At 41.9% G+C, this 19,767-nt stretch overlaps 2 protein-coding genes and 6 non-coding genes across 8 annotated transcripts; 4 read left to right on the top strand and 4 right to left on the bottom strand.

Moving 5' to 3' along the window:
- The first annotated feature begins 897 nt into the window (after nucleotides 1-897).
- On the top strand, nucleotides 898-10,047 carry timd4 (T cell immunoglobulin and mucin domain containing 4). The gene is made up of 8 exons (XM_014994596.2): nucleotides 898-1,096; nucleotides 2,255-2,433; nucleotides 4,414-4,576; nucleotides 5,690-5,815; nucleotides 5,922-6,001; nucleotides 7,459-7,570; nucleotides 8,754-8,787; nucleotides 8,948-10,047. The coding sequence occupies exons 1-8, from the start codon at nucleotides 1,006-1,008 to the stop codon at nucleotides 9,030-9,032; spliced, it is 870 nt and encodes a 289-aa protein (XP_014850082.1). The 5' UTR covers nucleotides 898-1,005; the 3' UTR covers nucleotides 9,033-10,047.
- trnav-aac (transfer RNA valine (anticodon AAC)) lies at nucleotides 9,964-10,036 on the top strand. The gene has a single exon. It is a non-coding gene; the product is annotated as a tRNA-Val (tRNA).
- A 731-nt stretch (nucleotides 10,048-10,778) lies between the features above and the next one.
- Nucleotides 10,779-10,850, bottom strand: trnad-guc (transfer RNA aspartic acid (anticodon GUC)). The gene has a single exon. It is a non-coding gene; the product is annotated as a tRNA-Asp (tRNA).
- Nucleotides 10,851-10,961: 111 nt separating this feature from the next.
- On the top strand, nucleotides 10,962-11,034 carry trnav-aac (transfer RNA valine (anticodon AAC)). The gene has a single exon. It is a non-coding gene; the product is annotated as a tRNA-Val (tRNA).
- Nucleotides 11,035-11,513: 479 nt separating this feature from the next.
- On the bottom strand, nucleotides 11,514-11,586 carry trnav-cac (transfer RNA valine (anticodon CAC)). Its single transcript has one exon. It is a non-coding gene; the product is annotated as a tRNA-Val (tRNA).
- A 225-nt stretch (nucleotides 11,587-11,811) lies between these two features.
- On the top strand, nucleotides 11,812-11,884 carry trnav-aac (transfer RNA valine (anticodon AAC)). The gene has a single exon. It is a non-coding gene; the product is annotated as a tRNA-Val (tRNA).
- Nucleotides 11,885-13,193: 1,309 nt separating this feature from the next.
- Nucleotides 13,194-13,266, bottom strand: trnav-cac (transfer RNA valine (anticodon CAC)). The gene has a single exon. It is a non-coding gene; the product is annotated as a tRNA-Val (tRNA).
- A 2,780-nt stretch (nucleotides 13,267-16,046) lies between these two features.
- On the bottom strand, nucleotides 16,047-19,237 carry LOC106922305 (early growth response protein 1-like). The gene is made up of 2 exons (XM_014994598.2): nucleotides 18,566-19,237; nucleotides 16,047-17,296 (listed from the first exon to the last, which is right to left on the bottom strand). Exons 1-2 carry the CDS (start codon nucleotides 18,753-18,755, stop codon nucleotides 16,245-16,247), a joined length of 1,242 nt encoding a protein of 413 aa, XP_014850084.2. The 5' UTR covers nucleotides 18,756-19,237; the 3' UTR covers nucleotides 16,047-16,244.
- Nucleotides 19,238-19,767: the final 530 nt, after the last annotated feature.

The following is a 19,767-nucleotide window of genomic DNA, read 5'->3' as shown; positions in this document are numbered from 1 at the left end:
TTTAGCATTTTCCCAGTTTGAGGAGTAAAAACTTATTTTTTTTTAAACTTTCCCATAGTCCTAAGAGACATGGTCCCTTGTATTTTCTATGCATGGTCCAGGAGAGTTGCACTGACCTCAGATGTGCTTCTATTTTGGTTTTTTGTGTGTGGTTTTGGGAACTAATGGTCTGAGTGGATGACATTGGTCCTTGCAGTGACATGCTGCCACCCCTAGATGTCCTCATTGCCTCTTGTTTCCAACTACACCACCACTGCTAGGTAACTAGATTCCTCCTGATCACCTCTACCTGCCTCAGGTTCACTTCAAGGCTACGTCTGCCATCTTATTTTGAGTTTTCTTTGAATTTTCTGGGATTCCTGCACTGGGGCACATTTGATTTCTTTTATGTTAATCACTATTAAACGTCAATGATTATTTCTGTTAACCCTATCTAGAAACAAAAGGTTTAAAAAAGATTTTAGCATCTCAATTTAAGGAGAAAGAGTCTGACAGTAACATCCAATGAGAATAAAGGAGTCCTCTGTGTGACTGCGACGTCTCCACAGTGTGTGTCTTACAGTGAAACAAAGTCTTTCTGTCTTCAGTTTTCTTCACTGTAAACACGCTGCAGCCAACCTCAGTGATGTAGACATTAAAATCTGTGTTTGGCTTAATTTTCATCTCAAACATACCCACCAACATTTTCTATGTAAGAAAACCAAGAAAAACTAGGGGAAAAAATAATTATCAGGTCATATTCCTCAAAAACTAAAGTCTAATTTTAATAAAGATGTTAAATAGTCAAATGGGTGGATAACACCAACCCTGTTAAATCTTCCAACTGTAGAATGATCTGAATTTTTTTTAAGGCAAAAGTAAAATCATCATTGTTCTCAATTTGAGGCTACAAACATCGTCATCGTCCATCCAAACTGACACAAACAGACGCAGTGTGTGTCGCCCCTCCCTCAGTGACCCCCAAACCTCCGTCACAGAGTCTCACTGTTCAGTTCTCATCCAAACATGCAGCAAAAACACTCTTTGGTTGACAGGATGGCTGCAGCGTCATATCCATCACCTCTGGCCTTCATCACCTTTCTCTTCATCCTGTCAGGTGAGACCTGCATGCACTAATGTTGTCCCAACAGAACCAACCCTCCACTCTAAATCAGTTTTCTCTTTGTTTCGTTAACAGCTTCATTGTTTTGAGTTTTGAATATGTTGTTTGATGATTAGCTGGTGGTCCATTTGAATCTGGTTAAAGCTTTTATTATCTCAGAGGATGTTTTCCACCTCTCTGCTCTGCTTGTCTTTAACTTGTTTCATCAGTCATGTTTTAAAAGTAGTATCTCAGAGGGTTCATTTAATTTGTGTTTCAGCAAACGCTTCGTTGTTGTTCTCTGTATTTCCAGGATCTAAAGCAGGGGTCCCCAAACTACGGCCCGCGGGCCGAATCCGGCCCGCCTCCACATTTGGTCCGGCCCCCTTAACAATACCAGAGAGCATTCAGATTTTTTCATTTATTGTATTTTCCGGTTTATATGTGAATTTTTCTTCAACCACCAGGGGGCTCTTTAGCAGGAAGTGTGTCCTGTAAACTGTGGGTGTTTTGTTTTGCATGGCGCATTGCTGCCATCTGTTGGAATTTTAGGGAACTGCTTGACTTTTATGTTATTTAATCAGTACGGTTGTTTGCTAGCGGTAGAGCAGATGTGTAGCACGTGTCTGTTATGAACGCCGCATTCCAGGTCGAGTTCTTTGAAGCGATGCCTGTAAGTAGCAGCTTATACTTCAAAATGAGCCTTTATGTTAGCATATGAGGAATTAATATGTTAAAGTTACTTTCCCTCAGTGGAATATACTGTATACTAGTCAGTCCCAGTGACCATTTCAGTCACAGTTTTTGCCCATGTGCTTTCTGGGTAAAAAACAATCGAGAAACGGGGCCCCTCCCCCGTCTTCAGAACGATGAATATAAATCACGGCTACTCAGACTGATAAACCAGACGTCTTTGGCTTTTCTTCCATTTAGGACTACAACCATGCTAGAAAATTGAGCTCTTCCCCACAATTAAAAATAAACCAGCTAGCTCACAGTAAAAGGAGGTCAGGATGACAGGAAGGCTAAGAGAGAAATTAATCAGGTTTCACACGGCAGTATGAATATAACTGAACACCTGATAAAACCTGAGGAACTGTCTGCTCTTGCATGTCTCCTTTACAAACAGCTATGGAAATATAAAATCTGTTTTCTCATCTTTGTGTTCTTAAGGTGGACCGCTGATGTCTGTGTCCTGTTTTAAAGTGACAGAAGGGGGCGTGGCCTCTCTGTCCTGTCAGTACTCCGTGAAGCGATTCGGTCTGAGTCGGGTCTGTTGGGGTCGAGGCTGTGGGACATTCTGGTGCAACAACATCTTGGTGCAGACAGACGAGAACGGTGCCATCTCCCAGGTCTGCCATCTTCCTCTGGTTCTCATTCCAGCTTCAATCGGTTTAAACAGGAGGCAGTAAACACCTCAGTCACAAAGCAGGCTAATGCAACCCAAATCTGACTTTTTATGTCCAAAATATGCTTTGTGTTGTTTAATATTGCAGTATGTTGTCATTGTTTCATGTCTAAAATATTGAATTTACTGCAGTATACTGTGGTATAGACAAAACTGCAGTTTTCTGCAAAGGAAGATTCACTTTAACTTAAGAAGTTAAGGCACAAATATGACAGTTGTCAACTGTTTTCAACCATTGGCTCATCACTTGCATATGCCTAGGTAGATTAGCTTTAGCTAATTATTTCTGAAACAATGATTAGCTAACAAATATCAACAACTAAGCAGCTACCATCACACATCAGGAGGCCTTCATAAATTCACTTTAGCGACTCACATGCAAATGTTAGATGAGAAATAAAAGAAATTGCCTACCTATTTTCAATTTCAAAACACTTTTTTGTGATGAGCTCTTGCATCATGGCTGGAAAATCCATCTTCACCCATGCTCTTCACTCTCATCAATTTGTAATCACTCAGTAGCTCAAAGTGGCTGGCAATTCACCAATTCACCAATAAGAAGATTGCATGCGTTGATGTACAAGCTGTTTCAGTCATGGTAACTACACTGACTGCGCACAGTTAACACAAGAATGCAGCGCCAAACTAACAAATGAGATGTCAACAGCTCTTGTCAACCATGTGAGGTTTTAAACCTCAAACACATTCAAAAACTTTTATGGACAGATGTCCAAAATATTGACCTTACTGTCGTGTACTGTGATGTACTGTAAAAGCTAAAACTGCAGTTTTCTGCAAGGGAAGACTCACTTAAGCTCATGGGGTCAAAACACTGACATGATAGTTGTCAACTGTACATTCTGATCAAAGTACATGTCATGTTCAACCCTTGACTTGTCATTTGTACAGACCAAGGCTGATTAGCTGTAGGCTAATCATACCTGAGACAACATAAGCAGCTAATGAATACCAACAGCTATAGAGCCACCATCACACATTGGAACAACACTTTCATATTAGTGACACCCATGCAAATGCTAAGAAATGAAGAAATGACTTACCTGTTATCACTTTCAAAATCACCTTTGCTAGCTGTGCTTCCTTTTTTCTTAATATCTTAATCTTGTTCTGATCTTGTGACGATGCTGTCGGCTCAGAATAACTTTAAGACGGCAGCATCCATTATTTCTGCCGTAAACAGAGCTCTACAGGGTGACATCTATGTTCTTCTTCTGCGCATTTGTGTCGCTTTGTGGTCGTAATTAGTTCACAGAGAAGTCTGATTGTGGTCCCATTTAATCAAAACCATGAAAGACCACAAAAAAACATCTGATTTCAGCAAAAAATTAAATCTCCATTGAGAATCCAAACTTTCTGTGTTAATGTAGCCAAAATGTTCTTCAAAAAAAGTCCAACATAAACCTGTTTCTGGCTTTTTTTTTGTTTTTGATACAAATCTGCAAACACTATCTTTCTGGCCGATAGGGAATAATTTGATCATTTGTAAATTGCCTTTTTTTATATATAGAAAACTGAAATATTTAAACAGACTAAGAAATTTGATTTTAGGTCTTTTAATTTTAAGATTATTCAGATTTATCTCAAACCTTTTTTATTGAGAGCTTATCTTTTTTTCATCTAGTTAAATAGACACTTGCAAAATCCAGTTACGCTTCTTTGGAGTTTGAAAGAATTAGTTTCATATTGATCATCATTATAAAACTTGTATTTAAAACATGTTCATAAATGTTCTGGAGCTGATTTATTTTACACACACGAGTTAAAGTAGCAGTACCTGCAGATAGCTTAAAATCTGAGAGTAGTAGGAGAAAGCAGCAGAGAGGAAAGTGTCTTCCAAGACCTTCTAAGCCAGCTCAACCTTTTTCCAACAGCTAATGATCTGAACCTGACCTTGACCCTTCAGGTGGATGACAGATATCAGCTGACGGGGGACATCCTGGATGGACAGATGGACCTGGACATCCTGAATGTGAGGAGGACAGACAGCGGGCCGTACTGCTGCAGGGTCGACGTTGACGGCCTGTTTAACGACAAGAAGATGATCATGAACCTCAGAGTGGTGAAAGGTGAGATGAATCATGAGTTCAGTTTAAACAGAACTGCACCAAAACATTTTCCAAGGGAAATCAGACGTTGAAGCTCACTGATCATTAAGAGTATTAGCATCTTCCTCCTACTCACCCTTCATCAAGTAAATTTACTGAAAACTGGTCTCTCATTCCCTCGTTATTGTGGCTTCTAGCAAATAGAAATACTTTTGTTTATTCTAACTGACCTAAAACAAGAGAAGGTTGGTCTGATTGAACTTCAAACGGTGCGAAAATATATTTGTATCTTCCTACACAGTGTGCATAAACATCTAATTTCAAGTGTATGTGGGAAAAGCCCATATACAAAAAAGTCCAACAGCCTAAATGCATCCAGACTAAGTGCGATTTGCAAAGGCTTTTCCACTGATAAATGTGATGGTAGCAGGAGAAATGGCTCCAACAGCTAAACTCTGATGCCTCCATTTTATTTCCATTTGGTGAAGAAGGAAATTGTGCTCAAGTGTCTTCTTTAGAGGTTTTTGTGTTATTTCCTTCAGTGGTTCTTGGTGCAGCGCCCCAACTGGCGAGGAAGGGAACAGGTTGCTCAAAGGGTTTGGTTGGTTTGACTCAGCAGAAAGAAAGAGAACCACAGCAGCTGGAAGAGGAACAGATGTTAGGTTTCCCCAAGAAGACCTGCTAAGCCCGGTGGTAGAGGCACTAGGGTGGTCCATTAGCAGCACAAAATGTTTTTGTATTAAAGAATGTCAAAAGTTGCACAAATTTAGAGGTGCACGAGGAGGCATCATAATTTGGAAATGTTAGCATGTAAAGCCAATTGGCAGGTCCAGTTCAATGCGTCAACTATAAACCTAGTAATCTGTTTTTACTGTCATTGTTACTGGTGTATAAAAAACCCTATTTAATAAACAGCCTGGTGGGGAGGCAAGTAAAGCCTGGTCACCCACCAGGCTTATAATATACAGAGGGAAACCCTGAATGTTGCAATTTTTGGTCTCCAACTGAACCGAATCTACCAGACTATCAGGAGGGAAAACAGCCTTAAAAACATGTAGATGTCAAATCACAGCCAACTATTTTTCAGTTTCATCAGACTACCTAACTTCCAGTTAGCTGGGTTTTTTAACCCAGCTAACAGTGTCTTTCTCTCAGCTCCATCCACCAATCCTCCTCAAACAACCACAACCACGGTGATGACAACCGACAGAGTCACAGAGGCGAGGGCCACTGAGGTGTCCACGGAGCTGACCACCACAGGTTCGTAGGTCCATGAGGAATGTGAGGCTGAGCAGATCCAGACAGAGACTGAAGCTCCTTCCCCTGTCTCTGGGTGTCAATGCTGTCTTCCTCTGTCTCCTGCTAGTAAACTGGAAAACCCTGCTGTCGTCCCAGCTGGACCTGCTGAGGAGGAACTCCACGCTGCTGCGCTCTGACGCCATCACTGTAAGGATCCTCACCATGGCTACTTTAATACTCTGCAGCTTTTTGTGACGTTCTGCTGAAGCTTTGGCCTTCAGCTAACCCTGAAAGACATACTGTTGATTTCTGGTCACTCTGGGTTCAGTCTGAATTTCCAGAACCAGTAAAAGTGTTGCTCTAATGTGGAGCCTTAAAGGTAGGGATGTGCCGATCAGGTTTTTTTCCTCCCGATACCGATACCGATCATCCATGAGGGCCGATACACCGATACCGATCACCGATACCGATCACATAATTATTATTATCATAAACACTACTGGTTACATTATGTGGAAAAAGGAACCATGAATTCACCTTAATTTAGACAAAAACTTTTTAATAACTTTTTCCAAGAAGAAAACTAAACAAAACAGGCATTGTGCAAATTGTACTGCTATTGATAATACTATCTTTAACAGACTGATAACATATGAAGGCTCTGAAGAGGCTAAATAATACAAAGAGCCAAAATAAAACCTCTCAACATTGCCAAGAAGTTCAAGTATAAAACCTGACATTCAAAGGCAAAAACAGGTTCCATTACAATAAACAATCCAGAGTTACTTCCTGAAAACTTCCTGATAGCATGGCGGCTAGCTGATTACTGCTAGCTCTGATTGGCTGTTTCTGACTAAGCGGAGTAATTATGCAGAACAGGGAGGAGATCGATTATTTTTTCAGAGATTATCTGTCTCATGTTAGGACAGCGAAAGTTTTAATACATATGTAAGATTTATTTTTTTAGGTTAGATGCTGCAGCTTTAAGCAGGTTCGGTGTGAGAGTCACTACCAGGTGGAGCAGAAGCGAAGCTCCGTCTGTGAAATATTACTACCTGTAGCGTAGCAGCGGTTCAACAGCGAGAGCAGAACCAGCGTCTTACATCGCAGCTCGAAGACTTAAATAATTTCGCGGGTTATTTGTTTAGCTTTCTGATCGTCATGCTAATCCGGGTGAGTGTTTGTAGCTGTGCGCTGCTTTACCTGCTGTCTGATTCTCCATATGTCTTTTTTACTGCAGTGAGCCTCGATGTAGCCAATCTCCGTCAAGTATGGCATTGTTTTTATTCCATACTAGATTCGTCGTGTTGATGCATTTTGACCTGCTTCAATTTTCCACCGCAACACACAAACTTCCCCATTCATTCAGTGCGTTATAGTTCCACATCGCTTAGTATTTGTTGCTGCGCGTTTGCGCAGAGTGAAAGAAAGAGGAGACCAGCTGCACAGGCAGGTTGGAAATGAGAAGCAGGTGATCGGTATCGGTAAAAGAGACAATGATCGCCGATCACCGATCATGCACTTTTTCACGAAAATCGGCCCGATTGTGATCGGTGACCGATCGATCGGCACACCTCTACTTAAAGGATAACAAACTGGGCTTTACTTATCAACCTCAGAGTGAATTGATCTGCCTACAGGACTGACATTCTTGTGTGTTTCAGGTGGAGGATCCTCTACCGTCCCTGTCTCTTCAGATCAATGCTCCCGTCCTCTCTCTCTCCCTCAGCATTTTGGTGCTCATCGCTGCAGTTTTCCTCTTTCTGGCCTTCAAACGTACGTCACAAAGCTTTGGTTCATGGGACTTTACTCTTATTTTTCTGTTTTTAAAACATCACATACAGCTGTGTGCATGTCCAGATCCAGCTTTCCTTACAAGCAGACAGACATGATCATCGTAAAAATAATCAAGCAACATTAGAAACACATAGGTGTTACACTGGTAGTGTAAAGTCATACACGCTGGTGTGTGTATGACTTTACACATTAGCGTGGTTGCTATCAATCAATCAGTCAAGTTTTATTTGTATAGCACCTTTCAGCAACAAAGGCAACAGTGTCTGGAATATTGGTAGTTGGGACAATTACACAATCTCGCATAAAATCTGAAAGAGGAGCCCAAAGTTTTGTATTAATTGTCAACACAATAACTAGATAAAAGGGTTTCACATTTCACAGGTCATTAAAAAGTTTTCATTAAAAAAATAGGGAGAAAGAGGGAAGTAGTTCAGTTACACTAGCTTGACTATGACAACCAACAGCTGTAAAAACGTTCAGTAAACAACAAACACTGGACTAATTGCTTCATTCGTCAATGATAGTCATCAAATAGTATAAACCAAACTGTTTAAAGATTTATATCGAGAGAGATATAAATCAAGGGTGACAAATACATTAAAATGTTCCTTGATAATATGGATTTTGTCACCAGGAGTAAAAATGAGGGTTTCTGTTTTGTTACCATTTAGTTGTAGATAATTATTACAGCCTTTGAAGTTGTTCTGATTTCCAAACTTTCCAAGTGGATCCAAAATTATTTTATTGACTTAAATGTTGTGGCCTTCTAAGGTCCAGAACCAAATTTTTTCAAGAAGGGCTGTGTGTGGCAACAGGTGGTTTGGTTTGTGAAAATTACCAAAGTAATCTGAACGATTCCAAATACACAAAGTTTGATTCTAAACCAATTTAAGTATTTTCCAAACTAAATTAATTGAGCGTATGATTTACAAAGTAAATTGATTTCTGTCAATCCCAAAGATTGGATAATTTATAGATTTCAGAAATTCTCAATAAACAGTGGAATATCATCAGCATATAAATGACAGGACACATTTTTATAACATTTCAAGATTTGACATTAAGGGAAAATGTATAATATGAAGAGAACGGGACAATACAGCGTTAGGAAGTCAACTGTACTTCAGTTAGTTGTTTACTTTTCCTTCGGCTTTTGATGCAGGTGGGATCTACAGAGGCAGTTTAAAGACAGGATGGTGAGTAACCCGTCTACTAACTACTAACTTCTGGTTCTTTCATCATCTTGTGTTGTTCTGATTAGTCTTTAAAACACCAGAGGATCAGAGCTTATCCTGATGAAATACCCAAAGTCTCTGACCTACACTGTGACCAGTTTTTCTTCTCTTCCCCCCCCAGTTTGTCTTCAGATGAACCTCCACACATCATCTATGAGATCCGCATGAGGAGACCAGTGCAGGAGAACATCTACACTCTGGACTAGAGCATTTATGACACAGAAACAAAAGGCCTCTTCACAAAGACAGAACTGTTAAAACATCTGGATCCAGCTTGGGATTTTATGTTTTACTTCTAATGAGTCTGACTTTTTAACTGCGGCATAAAGCAATATTTGTCCATACGGGGGTAAAAGGACAGGGATGATTTTGTTGTGAAAAAGTATGTTTTCTTAGGTTGTAGATGTACAATGGAAAACATGCTGAGTGTATAACAATGTATATGAGTGTATAATCAGGACTCAAACAGAATCATTCATACAGACCAGATATGCTGAATAAGAGCTGGAGTTTGGAGTTAACATGTTTTCAATTTTTGTGTTTTAAATGTTTTGTTCCTTCAGTGTGATTATACTGTTGGTAGAAAAAACAAGCAAGCTTCCTATGCTGTGTTTGCTGATTTCTTATAAAGCTCTGTGTTTGCGTCAGCATGTGAGACTGAGGCTAGAAGTATTATTCATAACGTTTTAACCCCCTATGGACTTGTAGCTGCATTTCCATTGTCCATAAAGTTGAGCAAATTGGAGTACAAAAATTAATTGGCTTAACGGAAATACAGCAATTTTGAAAAACTCATGTTTTTTTGCTAAAAGGTTTTTTATGCTAGAATGAGGTGGTTTTTTGGCTGTATTGAAATTTATGTTTAGTAAAATTACAATGTAAACACTTTTTCTGCATCACACGAGTCACAAAAGTTGGGTTTCTCATTAGAAAGTGTTGGATCCATAATCACTGACTCCAATTTCCCAAAAATGCACCATATGTAGCTGCTTCCAGGCACAAACATTGAGCTCAGTGATCTTTCACTGTGGTTTTAACTATCATGCCATACCTCAGTCAAACATTAAAAATACTCATAATGGCCTTGCCTGATTGCACCACCTACCTAAATCTATGCATGTTTGTTAGTCAGCATGGGTTTCCGTAGTGTAGTGGTTATCACGTTCGCCTAACACGCGAAAGGTCCCCGGTTCGAAACCGGGCGGAAACATTGTTTCACTTTTAGTTCAACTTTTATTTTTTACTGAAAGTAGTAATGGATTAATCACTTTTCCTATTCACCATTTTGTCAGAATACTTTCAAAGTAAGTGCAAAAGAAAGAAAATAACATATTTCATATGAAACCACTACACTACAGATACATTAAGAAAACACCAGTAACCCATCTACTAACCAAACATACAGGAATAAAGCATAAAACTAAAACAGTGTAAAGATTGTGGAAATCAACGTTTAAAAAGGTCTTTTTTTTGGATGCAAAATAGTCCTCCATATTACATCTTTGCACTGCATCTCAGTAGCTTTAACCTTCACATACATGTGAATGTGTGCATGAATGTGTGAATGTCTGAATGTAGTGATACAATTGTGGGCCATTTACTATTTCTTGCTGAATCTGCTGCATTTTAGCGAATAAGCTTATATTTTAACAAGAGACTCATGTTTTGATTAGCTTACAATTACAGGCACTGAATTTGGCAACTGTTGGTTTCCTAGCAAGAAAGAATCAAATAAAAACAATATCTCTAAACATGTGAGAACCAACCACTAGTACTCACGAGTAGTCAGACTAAGCCAAAGAAAGTTAAAACATCACTGAGATGAGTGCCATTTGATTTTTATTGAAGGGACAATGGCAATGAGGGGGTTACACTTTTAATAATTAAGCATTTTAATGAAAGACAGCAACTCCTCCGTTTTGTCTATTGAAACATGTAAAAATAACTGCATCCTCCCCGTCGGGGAATCGAACCCCGGTCTCCCGCGTGACAGGCGGGGATACTCACCACTATACTAACGAGGAGTGACCTGAGTAAGCATAGTCATGTGACACATTTAGGCCTGTCAGGTCCGCCCTATAGGGGACAGGGTGTTGTTCTCTACAGATATGATAGCTGGGGCCACACATGCCAGGGTTTCCGTAGTGTAGTGGTTATCACGTTCGCCTAACACGCGAAAGGTCCCCGGTTCGAAACCGGGCGGAAACATGTATATTTATGTTTTGTCTGAGAAGCATGTGTCGGAACATTTTAATTAATTATTCCAGCATGATAAAAAAGTATAAGTTGAGAAAAGCAACAGACGTATATCACTTGAACCACCTTAATCTTAGCAGCTTTGACAATAACCATGTCATAAAATACTTAAGAAAATAACATTTGACTTTTGAAGTTACATGTCAGATTCTTTTCAAATGTGAACCTGGCCACTTGTATATCTGATACATATCAAAATTCAAATGTGACCTAATGTCCAGGTCGCATTCATCCGACTTGAATGTCCCTAGTCTAAAAATCCGATTTGACAAAAAAATCGAAATTGGGTCACTTCAAGATGCAGTGACCCAATTTCACTTCACTGCATCTTCTATTACTACTTCTACAGTTACAGAAAAAGTAGGTCTTCTATTACTGGAAGGCTTTGACTTGGTCGGCTTAATTTCTAATTAAATAACTAAAAGAAAAGTTGTTTCCGCCCGGTTTCGAACCGGGGACCTTTCGCGTGTGAGGCGAACGTGATAACCACTACACTACGGAAACTCATGATAGCCCCTTACCACCCACTGATCCTTGTACACCAGTATACCATGGCAGCAATACATTTATGCTTTTATTTCCTATCTGTTAACATATAGCTACATATCTTCAACTATTTTGTATACTCGTAATGAGTCGGGCTCTTCTGTGACTTTTCACTGTCGTCAAACACATACGAAAGGATGGCCACACCTACAAAAATCTACACTTATTTATCATGTGTCATGGGTTTCCGTAGTGTAGTGGTTATCACGTTCGCCTAACACGCGAAAGGTCCCCGGTTCGAAACCGGGCGGAAACATTGTTTTTCTTTAAATTCCACATTCACTTTATCACATCAAGTAGTAATAACACATTGAGACTGCATCTGCAATTTTGTCTTAAGTGTTTTTAAAGTAAGTGCACTTTTGTCTTCCATTGTCCACTTTCTACAGAGGGACTGTAAAGAGCACACTGCCAGCAGCATCCCAGGATGCGTTCACACTGCAGCCTGAAGTGACTCAATTCCGATTTTTTGGCAATTCCGATTTTTTTGCCGGGGCCATTCATACTGCCAGTAAATGCGACCTGTATGCGTTCTGCAGTGTAAACGGGCAAACGACCTGAAAGTGTCCCACATGCGCAGTAGAAGGCGCAATAGCGTCAGCGTTATAAGTGTTCTGCCAACTGCCATAAAAAGAAGAAGTGATCAGTGTTTGTGGTGGAGCTTAGCTTACATATTTGAAGTTGTTGTCTGGCCGGAGCAGCATATTAACAACTTAATCCTTATATAATCTGTCATGGTTGTTGTTTTTCTTCCCACTTGCGCTTATCAGGACGCAGAATAGTGAGATTTGTTGAGAATCAGTGACGTTCTGTTCGGATGAATGCGACCTGGACGTTAGGTCGCATTTGAGTCGGATACGTATCGGATATGGGTCACATTCGAAAAAGAATCTGACCTGTGCTGTTCACACTGCCATGAAAAGATCGGATACAGGTCACATTACATCAAAAAAATCGGAATTGAGTCACTTCAGGCTGCAGTATGAATGCACCCCCAGTCTGAGCTTCCTTCCATTCTCGACATAACTTGCAGGCGCTGCCTGAGCAATGAGGGCTCAGACAATTACAAAAAACCCTTCCACCCTCAGCATAGTCTGTTTTCCCTGCTGCCCTCTGGCAAAACGTTCAGCAGCTTCAAATGCAGAACAACCAGATTCCATAACAGCTTCATCCCTCATGCTATCAGACTACTAAACTCCATTAATCTTTTTTTCATACTTTCTATTACTTATTTATTTTATTACTACTGAAGCCTTGCAACGAAATTTTGCTCAATATGTACATTTTAAATGTACAGTTGAATGGCAAAATCCGTCTATGTCTCCTATTTAACAGGAGGTTGAAAGAATAGAAAGAAAATCAAGCAAACGCATGGAGCTGGTTCCGATTCAAAACCCAGCAAGTGCGTAACAGAATTACCATTTGACAAAACTGGCTTCTTGGGGGGGGGGGGGAAAAAGAAGGTAAGCATGGAGCTGGTTCCGATTCAAAACCCAGCAAGTGCGTAACAGAATTACCATTTGACAAAACTGGCTTCTTGGGGAAAAAAAAAAAAAGAAGGTAAGTGTTTCCGCCCGGTTTCGAACCGGGGACCTTTCGCGTGTGAGGCGAACGTGATAACCACTACACTACGGAAACCTGTAAAACAGAGTCAGAATCACCTATAAAAATACTTTTCGAAAAAACCGGTCGCATAATGGATTCAAGCACGTTTCACTGCGGAGCCCATATGTCTTTTTTCAATTCCCATTTCAACCCAGCCAGCATGCCTAGGTGGGGCCCATGTGGGGGAAAGGAGGGCTGATATATGGGTCCCATATGGGTTTGTCCGCGGGTTCCACGATGGCCCCACATGGGTTTGCCCATGTAGGGCCACAGCCCACATGGGCCCTACATGGGCCCTAAATGGACAAACCCATGTGGGCCACCACCCAGCCATCGTGGAACCCGCGGACAAAACCCATATGGGACCCACATGGTCTGCCCTCCTTTTCCCCACATGGGGCCCACCTAGGCATGCTGGCAGGGAATTAAGAGTACCGCCAAAAACGCGCAGTTCACTCCTAAAAAGTAAAAAATCCTCAATAAATGGTTACTGTGGACGGGTAAAAAGAAAACCTGCGACCTGTGAGTTAATTTCTAAAGTACCATTTGATTAACATATCATCTCCACAATAAAACCCACTAGTTCACAACTACCATGTTTAATTAAAAACTTATGAGTTCGTCTTTACATAATAAAATGTTATTTCTAAAAACAATTTAACAACTTCAAAGCCGACCAAGTCGCCAAATGTGGCGACTTAAAGCTAGCATAACCTTGCACTTCACCTCGCTAACCCGAATTAGCATCCTGCTGTTTTTTTATTTAATATTCAATAAAGATACACGCAATGAAACATATTTCTCACCTGTTTGTCCGTCAGTTTTCACCACAAAGCTCCGGCTCCACATTATTCCAAGTTTGCGAAAGTAATGTAAGATTCCCGGGCGAAAACTAGGGTAATAATTTCAGAGAACTTCAAAGTTATGCGCATTAATCCCCCTCTCACTTGGTACTCTGGCTCTGTGTACGTCCGCACACACCTGGCTCTACGGCCGCTGTTATTTATTACGTAAAAGTGCGTCCTTAATTCGGTTCCGAAGCAATTTTCTTTCATCTGTATCCTCCCCGTCGAAATCTAATGATGTCAAGCGAGATGTGAAGGAAACACACGAACACAACCGAAGTTGACTGATCTCAATTAATCAGATTTGGTTGTAATGGTGAGGTAGGGCAAAAAGTAGATCCCACAAAACTAAAAACTAAAACCAAACATAAAATCTTTAACTTCGATAAACTGTTATTACCCGAAATGTCTATAGAATAAAAAAAAAATAATAATAATACAACAAACGCGTCATGTAGTTAAGGCCTATTTTATTGTGATGGATGGATAATACTTTTTATAGGGTATCAGAGTAAAGGGGGCAGAATAAAAGTAAAATTTATTGACATCTTTTGGTCCTAAAATTGAAAAAGTAGAAAACTTATGAAACAATAAGCATGCAAGGTGCTGTGTGTAGATTTATTGTCAGATTGTTGCCTAGGTTCAAAGGTATTTTGACTTTTTAAAACACCTAATCGGTTTATTTGAAGCACAACGTGCCTTTATTGTTTTGTATTCTGTTGCTTTAAAGCAAACCAGGATGGAAACCAGTAAGTGGACTGACGGTAAAGGTAAGAGAGATCATGCTTCTCTGTCATTGGTCAACACCATCAGCTGATTAACGGCTCAACGAATCACAATCAGTCAAATTGAGCGAGATTAAAAACTTTATTTAAAGAACAAGTTATGACTTTTACTGAAAGTAACTGAAAACTGTTTTTAGTTTAACGGCTGCAGAATAATTTTATTCAGTCCAGTCTGACCTGCCGTCCCAGTCCGGTGTTACATCACACAGCGCGCGCACACACACACACACACACACACACACACACACACACACACACACACAGAGAGAGCCCGGGTGTTCAGCCAGCAGGAAGCTCCTTATAAGGACTACAGGACATCCGCTGGAGTGGCAGGAAGCACCATATTTGGGCTGAAAGCTGTGTTGATTTTCCTGTAGGGAGCAGGCTGAGCCGGCTGTGACAAAGTCTAATCCCATTGGCTGTTTGACACACACACAAACACACAGGATTTACTTCTGACATAAAAGCCTACAGATAGTCACTCTGTAATCTCCAGAATATTCTTTTTAACTGATGTTTTAACCTAAAATTTCACTAATACTACCAGTGTTATTCTCTTTCAGCTCAGTTTGAGAAAGACTAAAACCTTTGAAAGAAGCGTTACTTTAACGGGGCAGTATCATGTATTTTCCAGGCACATAGAGACATTTTATTTCACCAACAAGTAACTGTGTTACCTTTAGTTGTTATAAAAATGCTGTACATATCAAATTTTACTTCTTTATTTACCACCTCAAAATTGAGCCTCGTTCTCTTTAAAAAGACAAAGGCCTTCAGGAAGTTATCTCAACATGACTCCACTATTAACCCCATCAACATTTTTACCAGCGTTGGTCTGAGCAGTAGCTCCTATAATGACCTCAACAGCTCCACCAGCTGTTTGCTAGTTGCTGCTTGCTAGTCTGAAGGAGCTCAGTGAGATAGAGCTGCACCTTGAAGGTGGGGCGAAGTCCAACCAGGCATTTTGGAAAGCTAAATGGTTGCCATGGAGATAAAAGGCTTTCTCAAACATGTATGAAATTATCAGCAATGTGTTTGATGATTGAATAACTTTATAGCATGATGTAAAGCTAAAAGCAGCTGATTTTATATGATTCTTTTTTACATTTAATTATGTTTTCTGTTGTTTTTGATCTGATCTGAGTGGAAGCAGTTAAAGATAAACCAGAAAGCAGACGCAGTGTCAGGATTTAAACGGGTTTTATTTTCCAGCGTGTAAACACACCAACATCCCATAACCTACTCAGTAGGCGAAACACCACGTGCACGCTCATGCACGTTCACGTATGTACAGTATCCACATGTATGCACAAAAGAGTCCAGGCTCAGGGTTCTGACCGGCAAGGTAACAGTCTGAGGTCAGCGGTCATGGTGGGGTACATCAGCAGATGTTGGAGCTGTGGGGGGACGGCAGCTCTGACAAGGGGCTCCCCATGGGGGAGGAGCAGGACGACGAGTATAGGTGGGGAGAGGGGGAGGAGGCATAGATCTGGGGCAGCGAAGGGGGCGACGGCATAGTGACAGAGGTGCATGGCGTGGTGATGGCGCATGGTGTGGCGGTGGCGCATGGCACAGCGGCGGCACTCCGGTCTGCCCGGCGGTCCCGCTGCCTCTGGTGGATCTTGGCGTGTCTCTTGCGCTCGTCGCTGCGGGCGAACTTGCGGCCGCACTCGGCGCAGGCGAAGGGTTTCTCCCCAGTGTGCGTGCGGATGTGCGTGGTCAGGTGGTCACTGCGGCTGAAGTTGCGCATGCAGATGCGACACTGGAACGGCTTCTGGCCCGTGTGGACGCGCACATGGCGCGTCAGTTCGTCGGAGCGTGAGAAGCGGCGGTCGCAGCCGTCAGCGGGGCAGGCGTAAGGGCGCTCATGGGGCGGCGTCTTGCACTGCCGCCCTGCTGGCAGCTTCCTGCTCCTGCAGGCGACGCCGTGTGGCTGGAACTGCGAGGAGAAGGCTTTAATGGCAGGCAGCGGCGTGAGTGGCGGCAGCACCGGCTTCTGGTCCACCTCGGCATCCGGCTGTGGCAGCAGGTAGTCCGGCAGCATGGGGATGGTGGCCGGCTGGGCATAGGGCGGGGCCTGAGGCGGGAAGGCCTGCGCGGCGAGGGGAGCGTCGCCTGGAGGAAGCAGCTCTGACCCATACGCCGGCGTCACAGAAAAGATGGAGGTGACGTCAGCAGAGCCACAGCTCTGAGAGGCTGACGGTGATGTCACTGATGATGTCACCGATGAGGAAGAAGTGGCGAGACTGCAGGAAGAGGGCGGCGCTGCCATGCTCACCAAGCCGGACAGCAGGCTGAGCAGAGGCTCCGCCCATTGACTGCTGGCGGCAGTGGCGCAGGAGGTGGACGGCTCAAATGAGAAGCGGCCGCTGTAGGCGAGGCGGGGGGTCAAGGGAGGGAGGCTCTGAAGGTCAGGGAGGTCACACAGCGAATCTGAGGGAGCAACACAAACAGGTCAGGCACATCTGAACATCCTCACATCTGATTGACTCATACCAGAACATCGTGTTTTAATCTCAGCTCTAACACATTTTCACAAATATCACCGTCCATCTTTACACTGAAAACTTACTTGTTAGTCTTTTACCTGTTTAACATCGCTTTATTGAGTTCAGGAACAGCTTTATCACTGTATTTTATTACTGATGTTCAGCACTTTGCTGCAGCTCTTAAGCCGCTTTATCAATATATCATGATGCAAGAAGCAACTTTCATTGAATCGAAGGAAATTTTTCCACCAGCAGGTTTCCATACATCAGTGGTGTCCAAACTTTTTAGCATGGGAGACAAAAATGTCAAGCTAATGCTGGAGGCACCAAACCTTTAGTATTCTTTTACTTTTATAATTTCAAAAATAAATTTGACAGATTTAAAACAAAAGACGGCAAACCATTTCTTAAAATTTTCTGGTAATTTTCAGACTTTTTCTATATTTTTTTTATTCTAAATTTAGGCCATTCTTGAATTGGGCCACCTAATATAATTCTGAGGGCTGCAAATGGCCCCCTGACCTACACTTTGGACACTCAGTCATAAAAGTCTGCTAGAACAGCCAGATATCGCTTTAAATTAGTGCTGTTTTTGTACACATTTTTGTTTCAAACATGCAGATCCAAGCCTGTCTCGATAACAAATATAGCTGGATGATAAATCATTCCAAAAGTTTTTTCTATAAACTATGCTATTGTTGTTTTGAAGCCATTTCTAATAATATAACATTAATGGCATAATAATGCAAACAACACATTCTCAAAAATCAATAAACCCTAGAATGAACACTTAACACGGGAACTGGACACATTTTAAGTATCCAAAATAAATAAACAAAACAACAGAAACAATAAATAAAATGTCAAAATTCAGAAACTTGTATCATCCAATTTCTGGTAAAAAAAAAAGAAAAAGAAAAAAAAGGAAATCATATAAAAAGGAAATTAATGAGCTAATTTTAATTTATGTGATGAAATGAATTTATAACTTATTGGGACAAGTATGCACAAACTCTTTTCGCTTAGCAGTTAAAAAAAAGTTACTTTTTGGGTTTTATTTCATGATAAAAACGCCTTCATAAAAAACAGATGAGGCCTCTGCAGAGTTTCTTCATTAAACATTTAATTGATATTTATTGTGTTTTTCTTGTTTTGTTTGTGTTTTATTTCTTAGTTGTTTAGTTTAGTTGTGTAGTTTGTTTTGGTTGCTCACCTGTGAACTCGCTGGGCTCGGCGCTCAGCAGCCCGGCCGCCTCGACTGCAGACGCGGCGTTGTGCAGCAGCATCTGCAGCTCCTCCAGCTTCGGGTATCCGTCCAGCGGGGACGGCGGCGCCGGATGTCCGAAAAGCGACTCGGAGATCTGGAGTGCGGACAGCAGCAGCTCCGCTTTGGTGGCCGCCATCTCTCTGGAGGAGGAGGAAGCGGTGGAGCTCCGGTCCTGCGGCGGGTCGGAGTCCACGGATGAGCCCGGCGGAGAGGCGCTCTGGCGGAGCAGGAGCTGCGGCAGGGTTCGGTGGTGCTCGGAGGAAGCCAAGGCTGGAGGGTGGCTGGTTCTGGTTCCGGGTGTGTACGGGTGTTTGTTAATCACCCCCGGACTTAAATAACATCAGGCGTTTTGGTTCCGACCGCTCTCCACCTCAGCTTAACTTCTGCCGGAAACTCAACGAGGATTCCCAGCTTTATAAAGTCTCCTTCGTGACGTATGTTCCCAAATATGGAGGGAGGAAGCCCATATATGGGCACAAAGGGAAACTTGGAGGCCCAGTTTCCGGGTGCCGCTGCGCTCTTTGTGCTGCACTTTTCGGACCGCGAACGCCCCGGTTCGGTTCAGACCTGAGCCCAGACGCCGGACTGAACCCGGAGCGCAGTGCAGACGGCGTACAGTCCGCCGCCATGGCCGGAAACCCCGTAGACACGTCACATCTTGTTTTCTCCAGGCTCGACGTCACGTGGAGATATTCCAGCAACGTCACGACTTCCTCGAGCCTTATTTGGGAGTTTTCCTGTCAGACCGTTGATCTGAGAGCCAGAGCCATCCTGCAGCCCAGTTGCTGATAAAAAAATATATATAAATACCTGAGTGTCTGGCCGCTTTTCAGAATAAAAGCTTCCAGAGCCGGGTTGTGAGAGTCAGTCATCTGGATCAGAGGTTCCCAGTGTGACCCCGCGTCTGGAGCTGAGAATTCTGGGAAATAACAGAGTTCAAAGATGAAACTAACGTATATCTTTTATTCTCCTGTTTATATTAATTTATAGTTTATCCAGGTGGTTTCCTGGATATTAAATACTGTTGCGTAATATGATTTCATGCTGCACTGCCTCTCTGATGTTATGTTGAAAGGAAAATAAAAACAACCTCAACCTGAATATCAAAACTTTTCTTTTTTTTCGCAAACTTTCAATGTTTAGAGCTC

The sequence above is a fragment of the Poecilia mexicana genome, unplaced genomic scaffold (genome assembly GCF_051168715.1).
Source record: "Poecilia mexicana isolate PSO_F unplaced genomic scaffold, ASM5116871v1 scaffold_14, whole genome shotgun sequence".
NCBI classification, from domain to species: domain Eukaryota; kingdom Metazoa; phylum Chordata; class Actinopteri; order Cyprinodontiformes; family Poeciliidae; genus Poecilia; species Poecilia mexicana.
The sequence above is the reverse complement of the archived record's forward strand: the minus strand, read 5'-3'. Positions and strand labels throughout refer to the sequence as shown.